The 14,644-nt window shown below is 33.7% G+C and overlaps 1 protein-coding gene across 3 annotated transcripts in view; it reads right to left on the bottom strand.

Annotated features, from left to right (window-relative positions):
- The window catches only part of kibra (WW and C2 domain containing protein kibra), a 135,972-nt gene that overhangs the window by 45,029 nt on the left and 76,299 nt on the right, over positions 1–14,644 (bottom strand). For all 3 annotated transcript variants that reach the window (XM_090402346.1, XM_090402348.1, XM_090402347.1), the window contains 3 exons: positions 13,827–13,895; positions 6,287–6,373; positions 4,183–4,375 (listed from right to left, as the gene is read on the bottom strand). In XM_090402346.1, the coding sequence (XP_090258472.1) occupies positions 4,183–4,375; positions 6,287–6,373; positions 13,827–13,895 (349 nt within the window). The remainder of the gene's footprint in view (positions 1–4,182; positions 4,376–6,286; positions 6,374–13,826; positions 13,896–14,644) is intronic.

The following is a 14,644-nucleotide window of genomic DNA, read 5'->3' as shown; positions in this document are numbered from 1 at the left end:
CCTAGATCATTTTCATCATCATCAATTTCCTGATATGTACCCTCCAGGGATGTTCAGGCTATTATGAGCACTACACGATTAAGTTTAAGTGACTATACTACCACAGATCAGCCCTACTCTCACATTCTTGAATGCACACAATGTCAAGTTCTTTCCTAATGTCTTCATTTTTAACATGATTCTGCCATTGATACCATCTGTTCAGGCCCTAATTTTTCTCAGAACTCTCATATCTGTGATCTCTAATCTTTGATCAAATGCTTTATTTCTAAACCCAACTCTCTGATCCATAACTTAAAATTGGTTTGAACACTGTCTTGTATACTGACAGTCGTGTTTTGGCTAATTTCTCTCTTATTCCATGTAAATTTATTCAACTGGCTCCCCACCATACCAGCTTTGCTTATTCTGTTGTATATTTACAGATTTAACTTGCCATCTTCACTAAAAACTGTGCCTAAATAGCTGAAATATTTTACTTTTTCTATAGGCTCTCCATTCAGAATAACGGGCTTCAGAAGTTTCCCCCTATTTTCATAGTTTTAGTCATTTTATTGTTAATTTTCATACTTATCATATTTATGTAATTAATATAAAAAATAAATAAATCCACCAATGCCCTTTATTCCCAAAATGAAGTAGGTGAAGCCATTTAGCACTAACTAACTTTTTTGAAGATCAGTGGGCTGCCAATCTCTACTCTCAGCTGTCACTGAGAGCTGGTCCAAGATTATTAATGATTTCATCAGTATCCAGAGAGGAGAATATAGGAAACAACTGCAATTATCTAGCAGTCCATAACCCTAACACTATTAAGTTATTGTCTGAAATAGTGATAGTTCTAGTCAATTTTTTGTTATTTTACTTTTTATTTTAAAACTATGAATTTGGTAGGACTTTCATAGAGCTGTATTCAAATTGATGAATTCTATATAATCAATATTTGAAATTAACAAAATGAAATTGAAGAAAAAAAATGTGTATATATATATATATATATATATATATATATATATATATATAAATGAATGATGAAGAACAGCCTATTTTTCTACCCACTGCAGGGTGAAGGCCTCCTCTCCCATTGAGGGAGGTTTGGGTCTACTACTCCCATAGTGACCCAGTCCATATTGGGAGAGTGTATCTATACTTGGGTGAATGAATGTATGAAGATGGAAGACATTTGCTGTTTTAAGGATACCTATGACATAAGACTGAATGATAAATGCACGTAAACACAAGAAAGATATTTAATTAACCAGATATTTCGGTCTGGAAATAGCAGACCATCCTCAGTGGTATTACAAGAACAGATATAAAAAATACAAGCTAGAATATTAACAATAGAATCATTTAAAATAGAACAAGCTGCGTGATGTTATATCACTAAGTATGAAACGGAATATTTTGAAGTAGAGCCATGATTTAAAAAAATAAATAAATAAATAAAAAATTAATGAGTAATCTTGATTAGACTTTCCCAGATTTTTGATATAGATATACAGTCATTACGATTCAGGTTGGGACGATGGAGCAAGGCCTCCACGCTTTCCTTGAATAAACGTTCAAACCTATAAGGGGGTCTATGTAAGAGGCGAGTCCTGGACCAAAGGATGTTGTGGTCAGTTTCAATCCCGTGCTGAGCCAATCAAGACTTTTCAGGTTTGTTGTGAAGAATGGAGGATTGATGTTCTTGGATTCTTTTTTCAAGAGAATGTCCAGTCTGTCCAAAATAGGATAGATCACAGTTTATCAAATTCCATAGATCATGGAATTTGATAAACTCCATGAAGAGAAAAAGTTGAGCATTTGTCTTTAGGAGAAGGAAAATGAGAAGACAATTTGTTAATAGGTGAATAAGTAGCTGTTAAATCATATCTCTTTAAAATTCTTCTGATAGGTTCTGAAATACCAGAGATATAAGGAATAGGCACTCGACGTATTGAAACTTTGTTGTTTTGTGGAGGATTATAAGAACCGAGAAGATGTTGAGTACTTTTTTCGGAAAAGCCATTGAGTTTCATGTGTTGTTGGATAGTAGAAAGTTCTTTCTGTAAATAATCAAAAGTAGAACAAATAGTTTTGGCTCTTCTGATGAGGCATTTTATAATTCCTGTTTTTTGACATGGATGATGGGCTGATTCTTTAAGAATATAACGACCTGTGAACGTTGGTTTCCTGTATACTGTAGTTGTAAGAATATTTGAAGGTGACCGGATGAGGAGAACGTCTAAAAATGATAACTGGTTGTTTTCTTCTATTTCCATAGTAAACTTTATACGATGATGCAAGGAATTGATATTGTTTAAAAAAGAAGGTAAAGAGGTTTTGCTATGTGGCCAAATAGTAAAGATGTCACCTATATATCTTACCCAAAAGGATGGTTGAGGGAAAATAGATGAGAAGAGAACTTTTTCTTAATGTTCTAAATAAAAGTTGGCTAAAGCAGGAGAAAGAGGACTTCCCATGGCCATTCCTTCTACTTGGCTGTAAAATTTATTTTGACATACAAAATATCCAGAATGTATTAAGAAATTGAACAGTTTTATAATGTCTTCAGAAAAGATGTCAGCAAGTAATTTTAAAGTTTCCTTGAGAGGTACATTGGTATATAAAGATTCTATATCAAAGCTAACCATAAGATCTGTAGGTTGTAATGAGACATTTTTTAATTTTTCTAAGAAATGTAAAGTTCTTTAAAAAAGAATTAGAGTTGCCAATGTAAGATTTCGATAATTTAGCTAAATATTTGGCTATACGGTAAATAGGAGAATCAATAATCTACAATCTACTATCTACTATTGGACGGAGAGGATAGTTAATCTTATGAATCTTTGGAAGACCATAAAATCTAGGTGGTGTTGCAAAATGAGTTTTAAGCCTTTCAATTGTGTCTTTATCTAAACTGATGACTTCATCTAAGAGAGAATTCGTTTTCTTTAGTTGTCTGTTGGTTGGATTATAATCAATTTCTTGATATGTGGAGCGATCTCGAAGCAAAAGAGAAAGAAATATGTCGAGTGCCAATTCCTTATATCTCCGGTATTTCAGAACCTATCAAAAGAATTTTAAAGAAATATGATTTAACAGCTACTTATTCACCTATTAACAAATTGTCTTCTCATTTTCCTTCTCCTAAAGACAAACGCTCAACTTTATCTCTTCCTGGAGTTTATCAAATTCCGTGCAACTGTGATCTATCCTATTTTGGATAGACTGGACGTTCTCTTGAAAAAAGAATCCAAGAACATCAATCCTCCATTCTTCACCACAAACCTGAAAAGTCTGGATTGGCTCAGCACTGGATTGAAACTGACCACAACATCCTTTGGTCCAGGACTCGCTTCTTACATAGATCCTGTTATAGGTTTGGACGTTTGTTCAAGGAAAGCATGGAGGCCTTGCTCCATCATCCCAACCTGAATCGTAATGACTGTATATCTATATCAAAAATCTGGGAAAGTCTAATCAAGATTACTCATTAATTTTTTATTTTTTTAATAATCATGGCTCTACTTCAAAATATTCCGTTTCATACTTAGTGATATAACATCACGCGGCTTGTTCTATTTTAAATGATCTATTGTTAATATTCTAGCTTGTTTTTATAACTGTTCTTGTAATATCACTGAGGATGGTTTGCTATTTCCAGACCAAAATATCTGGTTAATTAAATATCTTTCTTGTGTTTACGTGCATTTAACAATCAAGGTGGAAGACAATCGCAAGGATTCAAACCCACAGCCTCTTGGCTGAAGAGCAGATATGCTAACCACTTGGCCAACCAGTCTGGCATACACACCTTTTGTCTCCTTCAGTAAATTTATAAAATTTAAAATGAACACAAACTATGAGCAAAAAAAAGGCATAGCAGGTCATAATTTAACAGACAAATGACATGATCATGTCCCTACCCCATTCCATTGTGGCCCATTACCTATATTTAATATTTTCTCTTATCAAAGTAGGTAAAAAAGAAAAGAGATACAGAACAACCCAAGAAAGATTTATTAATTTGAAAAAATAAAATGGTTAAGAAATATATAACACTCTGAAGACCTTTTATATAAAAACATGTCCATTTAGGTCAACTCAATATTATTAAAAACAAAAATTTAACTTTTTTTTTCACATTTTAACTATATACTATAGATTAAATAAGATAACAGACTCTTTACTTACTAAGCATTCTTCTTCATTCGAAGGACTAACAGACCAAATGTTGACTTGTAGAGTCTTTGTATATAGTTTAGATACAGGTACATGAAAACGAAATGTTTCGCCTATGGTGGGTTTGTTCAGATTATCAATGAGACCTGTAGTGCTGCTTATAGGTACCTCAGGTGAGTTTGGAAGCAGGGCCACCTTGATACAACTATCATATAAAAATATACGACTAAGAGATGAAGAGATTTTTCTCATATTATTATTTAAATATATAATATATATAGTATGAATAATATCATAACAACAGATATAAACAAATTTAAATGTACACTATTATAAAATTCTACAACCAGTTTGCTACTTAATGAACTGAAATAATACATAATCAGACTTTTAAATCACAAAATCTGAAACTAAAGTAATGGATTGGTTTCTACAAAAATTTCATTTAGAAAAGAGCAACCTGTAAATTACTTTCACCAGAAAGTACAGAAATGAGTTTTACATATAATATTTGACTCTTAAGGATTCTGAAGGATTGCTGCTGGGAATAATGAAATTAGGATGAAAAAATTAAAAACAAGAAAGGCAGAACCAAGCCTGTTCAACATCAAAAGCAAAGCCTAAAATTAAAGAATGAACTAACAGTGAAGTTTAAATATCAAAGATGACACTAAGTACTGCAAGATTAAATAACTGAAATTCAGAACAAACTGAAAATGCAAAAGAGAAGTGCCTGCAGAGATGTTTCATTTTCTGATGGTGAAATATGAAGCTTATAAATATGAGAATAAAAGAGTAAAATCGTTAAACATATAAGAATTTATGCTTAGGACTTAGGAAAACAACAGCCCTGAGTTTAGAAAAAGTTGAAAAATTAACATCTTACTGGAATTTTACTAACTATTCTTTCTAATCTGAAATAAAATATGCATACATTTCTGAACAAAATGACAGTGGTAGTCTTGAACTCTTGGACTAATTATTGCAATTATCATTATCATCTTTTGAAGTTATAGCCGAACTTTAAAAAACAGGTGGAATCACATAACAGGAACCTTGCAGAGTATGCAGCATTGTAGCAGTGAATGTTGGTGGGAACCTTTAGACTATTTCTCTTTTATTTTCTTGTACCCAAAAAGGATGAAAGAAAGAAAGAACACAGCACTGAGAAGTGTAGCATATCATCTCAATGACAGTAAAGCTCACTGCAATGCTATTTAACTCTCTCTCTTTTTTTATTTATTTATTTATTTTTGAATATTGTGTAATCATAATAAACTTTGTATTTTTACTCATATGATAAATAAATAAATAAATCACAAACCTGATGATATAACTCCATGAATACAAGTGGTTTGTAAAAACAATGAGATGCTATTTGCTCAACTAACTGAGTCACCTGACAAGGTGGATAGCATCTCTGCTTTCTGACCTGCAGGATTAAAATTTTCCTGTAGTATGGACGTTTGCAAATGTTTTTAGGTAGCAGATAATTTTTCTGCTTAGTGTGAGACTGCCACTGCCACTCTGTTTTTCAGATGCTTGAAGTGATTTTGAAATGTCTCATGTGTGGACACTACAACAGGATTTCCTAATTATCTAATTTTTAGTCTGTTCATAGAAAATACTTATGTACCATGCATTTGCAACCTTCCAATGAGTGAGATGATCATTAATAATAATAGTAATAATGAAAAAGTGATCAATAGGCATTTTCCTCTCATTTGTAGTCACCACAATCATCAAATATGAGAATTTAAAGACCAGAATGAATCACTGTGCACTATTTGCCATTTCTGAACCATAAGATGCTAAAACTGAATACAGTAATATTACCCAATTCATGGTACAGCTTCAATCAAGTGTTTACTACATTATTCTCATCATATTCCTGAAAATTCTGATGACCATATTGTTAAATTTCTCATGGTCTGTTGTGTTGCATGTTCTAGCCATTCCAGAATTTTCTGAACATTATATTTAAGAACCTTTAACATATTTATATTTGATGCTAGCAAAACTTAATACATATACTATGCAACCTTGTTAAGAAACTGCCTGCATGCATGAGCACATACAGAAAAAGATAAGTTATATACTGAATTTATATACTCACACTTTGCACTGTTCAGGTACTGATAATGCAGCAAGATTTCTGGCTCTCTCCACACCCACATGTAAGAGTCCATCTTCGGCTGAATAGCTAAAAATTATATTCATTTGCTTTTCAAAATTTAATTCATCATTTATTTAGCAGTATAAACAAAAAATTAATGGAAGCATCAGCAAATATTAATGTTATAGCTTAATTGCTGGAAATACAATTATGACCTTTGTAAAGCTGACAATAAAAGGCTGAATTGTTTATCCTTTAAATTAACTACAATATTAGAAACTAATTTTGAAAAAACTCATCAGAATTTATTTCCAAAAGCTTTAAAGAGAAATCAACTTTAGAAAAAATATGAAACATCACAGATATATTTCAATCATTTACCCATTTCCACTACCAAACAGAAAACATATGTGACTAACTTATTATATTTGTATGCATAGATATATATGTGTGTTTCTTATCCTTATAACAGAAGTGTCCTGTAGTGAATGAAAGTAGCAGCAGACTGCATACAAAGTCAGGAAAACAAATCAAGTGAGAGTTAAATAGATAGCATAATTCAGGAGTTAAAAAACGAAAAAAGAAACTCTGGAAGGAATTTAAACTGAAATGTTGAGCAAGTACATAAGCAATACAAATCACAAGCCAGAAGTGTGATCAGTATGGTAAGGAAGGAAATCACAGTGTGAGAGGAAATTAACTGAGTAAGCCTACTAATCCCAAATAGTTCTTTCAGTATGTGGCAAGTAAACGGAAGATTGACAACAGTAGAATAATTCTGATGGATGCTGATAGTAAGAAGGTGACTGAACCAAACAAAACAGTTGAATTATTACTGACTGATCACTGCAAAGGCATGTAACATCTCCAATTGGAGATGTTATAGTAATTAGCCCATTGCAATTAGCCTTGCAACAGAGTTGCAGTGACAAGGAGCTAATGTGGAAATAAAGGCAGATGAACTACAGATGTGTGGGATATTATTATTAAGAGAGAAAGTCAGAAACTCTAGGAAGTCAGGAACTCATCGAGCTATACTATTCACAGCAGCTGTCATACTTATTCGAGAAAAATCTAGCCCTAACTCCCCCCCCCCCTTCTTGACAGCATTCATTCTCAACTTCCATGGATGCCCTTGCATCCTTTCTCCATCCTCCATAAAATGAATTCCATCTACTGAAATTCTGTATAACTCCTTCAGAAGTTTGTAAGTCTCAATCATATCACCCCCTCTTTTCTCCTGTTTGCTAGTGTCTGCAGCCTACAAATTCTCAGTCTGTCTTCCACAATCCTGATATCATTTTTGACACTCTCCTTTGCAACTCTCCTCTGTATCAGAATCACCATGGAAACCCAGAGACCAGACATGCAATAGTCCAAGTGAGGACTTATCAAGAACTTGTAAAGAGGCAAAATGGCTTCCATATCTTTACATGTCAAGGTTCATTTCAGCATTGCCATTATTCTCTGATATTACAATTGTTGCTATATGACCCTTGAACTTCATCTTCCTGTCTACTAAAACTCCAAGATCCGTAGCCTCAGTTTCTTCAAGCATAATCCCACCAACACCAAAGTGCATGACTTTACATTTATTAACATAGAAATGACAGCCATTTTCACATGCCCACAATTCCAGCCTATTCAAATCATTCTGCAGGTCTGCATATCAGCAGCACTCCTGATCACCCTACCCATCTTTACATCATCAGCAAATAGCTGTATGTCACATGTCAAATCCTTCAAAATATATTAATGTACAGATTGAATAACAATGGACCAAGGACTGATCCTTGAGGCACACCACTGGTTGCCTTGCATCTTGCAAATTCACCCTCCCCATATACCACTTTTTGATAACTGTCAGTCAGCCATCCTCTTATTTATGCCAATAATTTATAATCCAATCCCATATTCTCCAATGTATGCAACAGTATTCCATGCTGTATTTTGTCAAAAGTCTTAGCAAAATCCAAAAGTATCATGATGTATTCATTCCTCTTGTCTTACTTAGTGGTAACATTATTATAGAATGTGAGCAAGTTGCTAAAACATGACCTTCTTAGTAAACCCATGCTCTTCATTGCAAAGTAGAGATTCTCTGTCAACCCATTTCTGAATGCAAGCCCTAAGCAACTTTTTCAAAATCTTCACCACCACTTCTGAGATATTAATCAGTCGATAGTTGGATACATCGGTCTTTGCACACCCTTGTGCAACGAGATTACCATACATTCTTTCCCTCCTGTGGAATCTTCCCTGTTCTGAGACTCGAATTATATAGCTTGGTCAAGAGAATAGCCAGTTCAGCTAAACACTCTTTTAACATCCGTGCTGATATCCCATCAGTTCCTATTACAGAATTCTTATTCAGTTTGTGCAACAGCTTTAGTACTTCCTCCTCATCCACATGAGTTTCCTCATACAGTGAAGAGGCAGCAGCGAGTTCAATGTTGCATATATACCAAGTTGATAGCTTTTAGCAAAATGGCTACTCATTAGTTGAACAATTACTTCTGTATCAATCACCTGCATTCAGTAGTTATTCTTTCAAATTCATTCTTTCTTTTACTTGCAGTATAACACAGTATAACAATACAATATGTTGCAGAACCAATCTTTTCATGCTCAGACTTAGCTTTCCGTACAACACTCGTGACTCTTCTAACTTGCTGCTTATAATTATCATAATTGACATATGATATTCCTTCTGCATCATCTTTTTCTTACAAATCTTTTGCTTAATTAGATTACACATCAATTTCACTCCTATTCTATTTATTCTTTGAACTCTAGGGATACATTCTGATATCGCATCATTTAAGTATTTTTTTAAACACTTCCCATACACACTGTTGATATCCATCCCATCCAATGACTAATACCATGGTACAGAACCCAGCATATCTCCTCAGGTACTCATAATTTCCTTCCTTGTAGTTCAGCACGTAACCTTTTCGGAATGGAACATTCATAAACTTTGCCACTTCCCAAGTGAGTACCGCATGATCACTGTCACCAACTGAAGGCAGAATAGTTATGTCTTTAACTGAAACCCCATCTGACACTATAATCAGATCTAACCCTCTTTGACCTCGAGTTCCTTCTGTCACATGCTGCTTGAGGAAGTTGTCTCTCCACAGCTCAATAAATTCAGTTTCATTATTTTCATGAGATTTCATATCTACCCAGTCAATGTTCGGATAATTAAAGTCTCCCATTATGATTACTTTTTTCGCACTCATCACATTTATTTGTTGATGCATTAATTCATCACTAGCAACCAATCAACCAGGTCTGTAACAACATCCTGCTGTGTATTTAATCTTGTTAGTCTCCACCTCACACTAGATGTCTTCAAACTCACTGCCACATGAAAAATTGTTACTAGTATTGCAGTCATAGGTCTCAACTCTAACCGGATTCAAGACATTTAATATCATTAGCAGCATGCCCCCCCCCTCCTCCTCTTCTATCTTGTCTATCCTTCCCAAAAATACTTTGCCCTTTGCATTCAATACCAGTTAGTACATCTGCTTCTGATAGCCAACAACATGAGGTCCCAATATATTAACCAAGGCAACAAATTCTATTCCTTTGTTTCTGATACTCCTAGCATTTGTGTACAGACATAATAATTTACCTTCATGCCTTTTGCATGCACTTGTCTGTGGCCTGCATGACATAGTTCAACAACTTGAAGATCTCTGTTCTTATCTAGTTTCTTACTTATGCAGACATCGTTACACATGCTTGATAAGTCCGAACAGAATGAACACAGAATCATTCTCGCTTCACAATCATTTCCATAATAATAACCATTCACATCATTAACACCTAACATTGTTGCTCTTACACACAGATTCTCACAATTCCTCCCATCAGAATTCAGTTTCCCTGACTTTCAGTGTTGGGTTTTATATCAATTAATAAGTTTTTCATAACTTCTGATGCCAAACGTGTTTAAGTGTAGGCTGTCCCTCTTATACAAATCCAATCTTCCCTCAAACTCACTCCACAATCCAAAAACTCCATCCATTCCTTCTACACAGCCTATGCATCAAATCATTTGCCATCATAACCCTACTCTTAATTTATTTTTATCATATCGAGATAACATACTTACTATTTTCACTTTCCGCTCTTCACTCTTGCCTCTTCCACAGACCTTCATTCCCCATCCTACTCAAAATCTTCACCTGCTTTCCAAGCCCTGAGTCAACAAAAAGTGCATCAAAGCAGTCAAAGAAAAAAATTTAGCTTACCATAAGTGGCTTACATCAAAAATCTCAACTTCATACTCTGCTTATACCAAAGCACACAACAAATGCAAAACAGTCATCAGCAGAACTAAATCTGATTTCATAAAGGCCATCTGCAGAAAACTTTTCTCCTGTCCAAACGGAAGCAGTACTTTCTGATCCCTTGCTAAGGTTACTGGATGCAACTTCTGCTTGCCTGCACTTCCATTCCTCTCTCTTAGCATGACTCTTTTCCTCAAACTCCTGCATACTATAACTAATACTATATAAATCACAAATTTTCCGTATCTTAGCATACTGCTTCTGTATTTGGGATAGATCATCAAAAACTTTCTTAAAAATGCTCGATGATATTCAAAAGAGGGCAGTCTGCTTAACAGAATGCCCTAAACAGTCTGCTAACCAACAAACATAATATTCAAATCACTTTCTCACAGACCTTCTGCCATATATCTTGAGGTACATTTTGAAGATTATATAAGAATTCTAATGTTGGTGGAAATTTGGTTCTTCTGGTATCAGAAAAAATGTCTACAAATATCCAAGGGCAAAATACCACTTTCCAATAATAGCTGCCTAATGATTTTTTGGGTGTGTATTACCAAAAAATAAATAAATAAATAAAATACAGGAATACCTTGTATAGCGCGGTTTTGAACAATGCGGGTTTTGGTCTAACACGGTTTTTATTATTACACTTATCATTGTTACACTATCCTGTACACCCCTTGAGGATACATGTCAGGAATTTGATGATGATGATGATTATTATTACACTAACATTGTCAACACTGACCAGCGACTCCCGGGTGCTGCAAGTGACAGTCGAGAGCCACGTTTATGCAGTAGTTATTCGATTGGTAGACACGTTCTTTCCCCACAGCATTTTATTATTTACGTTAATATTCGTATGAGTGAAAAGAGACAAAACAAAGAGGACACTGTTGGAGTAACAAAAAAACGCAAGTGGTTGACATTAGAGAAGAAACTTGAAATTATAAAATGTCACGAGAATGGCATTTCGTTTGCTAAAATAGCACGTGAGAATTCAATGAATGAGTCATCTGTACAAACAATCATTCAGAGCGAAGAAAAGATTAAACAACATGGAATGAGCACCGCTTCTTATATGTCAAAAGTGATCACGAGAAATAGATCTTCTATAGAAAATATGGAATGGCTACTAATGATCTGGATTGAAGATTGTATGTTCAGAAATGATTTTAAATTTCTGGTTCAGAAATGTTCAGAGTGATCAGAAAAAGATTCCTTTGAGTCAAATGATAATCCAGGCAAAAGCAACAAGTCTATATGACAAAATAAAAGAAAATGAAAGCGAAAATGAAGGGGGTACAACCAGTGAAACTTTTATAGCAAGGCGCGGGTGGTTCTACAATTTCAAAAAGCGTATGGGACTCCATAACGTAAGAATCCAAGGTGAAAGTGCAGAATTATTTCCCAATGAATTAAAGGAACTTATTGAGAAGGAAGGCTACACAGATGATCATATTTTTAACACTGACGAGACTGACTTGTTCTGGAAAAGAATGCCATCGCGCACATTTCTAGCAGAGAAGGAAAAAACACAAGCTGTGTATAAAGTGTCAAAAGACCGATTGACGCTTTTACTAGGAGGTAATGCATCAGGTGATTTAAAATTGAAGCCACTGTTAGTGTACAGAGCGGAAAACCCAAGAGCTCTTAAGGGCTTTACAAAGAACAATTTACATGTTCATTGGCATTCGAATAAAAAAGCGTGGGTGACTCGTTCAATTTTCGAAGACTGGTTTAAAACTTGTTTTTGCCCTGAAGTTAAAAGCTATTGTAAAAAGAATGATATTCCTTTCAAAATTTTGCTTTTATTAGACAATGCGCCAGGCCACCCAACTCTACTGACTGACTTAGATGAAAATGTCAAGATTCATTTTTTCCTTCCAAACACAACATCAATTCTGCAGCCGATGGATCAAGGCATTATCTCCACTTTCAAGGCTTACTATTTAAGATGAACTTTTGCTCAAGCTATTAAAGCTGCAGCAGAAGAAAATTCTTGGACTTTGAGTGAATTTTGGAAGAAATTTAACATAAAAGATGCCATTCAAAATATTTATGATCTTGGCAAGAGGTAACTCAAAGCAACATGAGAACCGTATAGCATAATATTTTGCCGCATTGTTCAAAAACTTTGTTGCCTTTGCAACACAGAAAGAGGAAATCTCAACAGAAATTGTGCAGATGGGCAAAGATCTTGGTTTTACAAGTTTAGATTGTAACAATGTGAACGAATGTATTGATTCTCATTCAAATGATCTGGATGAGCATTTATGAGAAAGTCTTCCGACTTTCTCATAAATGCCAACCTGAATTTGGAAAGAAGCATCAAAGTGAGACAAAGTCTCAATAATGCCATCAAATGCTACAGACATGTAGTACTTGAAGAGACAAGGATGGTTCAATGAACACTAAAAGACTATTTTAGTAAAAAGTAAAATACTGTATGCTAAAATTGAAGCAATATTTGTTTTGTTTTCTACAATTTTTATATCACTTTAAAAGGATATTTGTTTTATGTTATTTAGTTAATAAAAATAACAATTTTTTTTCAATTTTAAACATTTTTATTATCCTAAATTTTTGTAATAAACAAATTAAATTGAAAACCTTTATAAATAGACCTTGAACAACGCAGTTTTGCATAGCGCGGACTCTCCTTGGAATCAATTAACCGCGCTATACAAGGTATTCTTGTAATAATGTTGTATTCAGACTAGCTGATACAACAATATAACCTTAGTAACCTGTGACTGACTGAAATCAGAGCAAATTGATCAAAACTTATCAAAAGGATTCCTATGAATAAAAATTAGATTAATTAGAATCTTTTTTTGCAAATTTTTACTATCCAAAATGTCACAAATTTTGAGGAGGAAAATCGCTCACATGCACACATGTTTTTCAGTTGTTGCAAGTTTTTCCAGATGGTTATACTATAAATTAAAGATACCAAGAAATTCAAATTAAACCAAGTATATAATTTCTTGATCTCTCTAATTTATTGTTTTTTTAGTACTGTTTGCTAGCCCAGAAGAATAAAATACATTTGAATTTATTGTCGTGCAAATAATTCTAAACATTGTAACATTTTTTCCACAGCTCAAAAAATAAAAAAAAACTAATACACGGAAAAAAAAATGGACTAATATAAAAATGTAATTTCCTTTGATATCTGATCAGTAACCTAATGTATACTAAAAATTAAATTTATTATAAATACATACCGTAATTTTACTTGAACTTGAGCAGTTTCTAGATTTAACTCGCTTAGTCCCAATCGATCTGTGCTAAATCTAACAAATGAAAAATAAAACATAAAAGATATAATAAAAAACATAAAAAGACATGCTGCCATAACAACATATAAAAGCAAATAATTTTTTTCTACGTACGGTTAATTTACATGTACCATATTTTTCACCTTATAAGATGCACCGTTATATTGGACACATCACATTTTACATGTCAAATTTTTGGGAAAACAATTTCTGTTTCAATTGGGCCATTGGTTTGCTTGGATACAAAGGGATAGAATATATTTAAAATTATGGACTGTCATAAGTCCACTCCAACTGAATAGGAATTTAAAAGGTGCACCTTTTAAATTTCTATTCAGCTAAAAATTCCTATTCTTTTAAAAATCTTCATGTTATTCGATTTGGTTCCAATTTGGCAAAATTCTCCCATATTTTGGACAGAATTTAATAAATTCGGTATTTAGGATCTCTGTTAAAACTTGTTGAATCATTGTAATTTTGGTTTCGAGTGGACCATTTATAGGTCAACAGCAAAAGCCAAAAATTGATATGTGTTGGTACGTGTAACATCAATGGAGCTCTGTTGATGTTACACATATCAACAGAGTTCTCTGAATATTGTAAATTTGTCATAGACATCATAAAGGTTCCAAAAACAAATGATAATAACTGAACAACTCCAAACATTTTTAAACTGCATTGTATATAAGTAATTATAAGAGCCTGTCAGGCCTAATATTTATTTGATCACATGAATATGCCATGTGGCTAAATATTCTCTCAAA

Source organism: Typopeltis vanoorti, chromosome 13 (genome assembly GCF_054136105.1).
Source record: "Typopeltis vanoorti isolate ZY-2024b chromosome 13, IOZ_Tvanoo_1.0, whole genome shotgun sequence".
NCBI lineage: Eukaryota > Metazoa > Arthropoda > Arachnida > Uropygi > Thelyphonidae > Typopeltis > Typopeltis vanoorti.
Note: the sequence above shows the minus strand (reverse complement) of the source record. Positions and strands in the feature narration are given on the sequence as shown.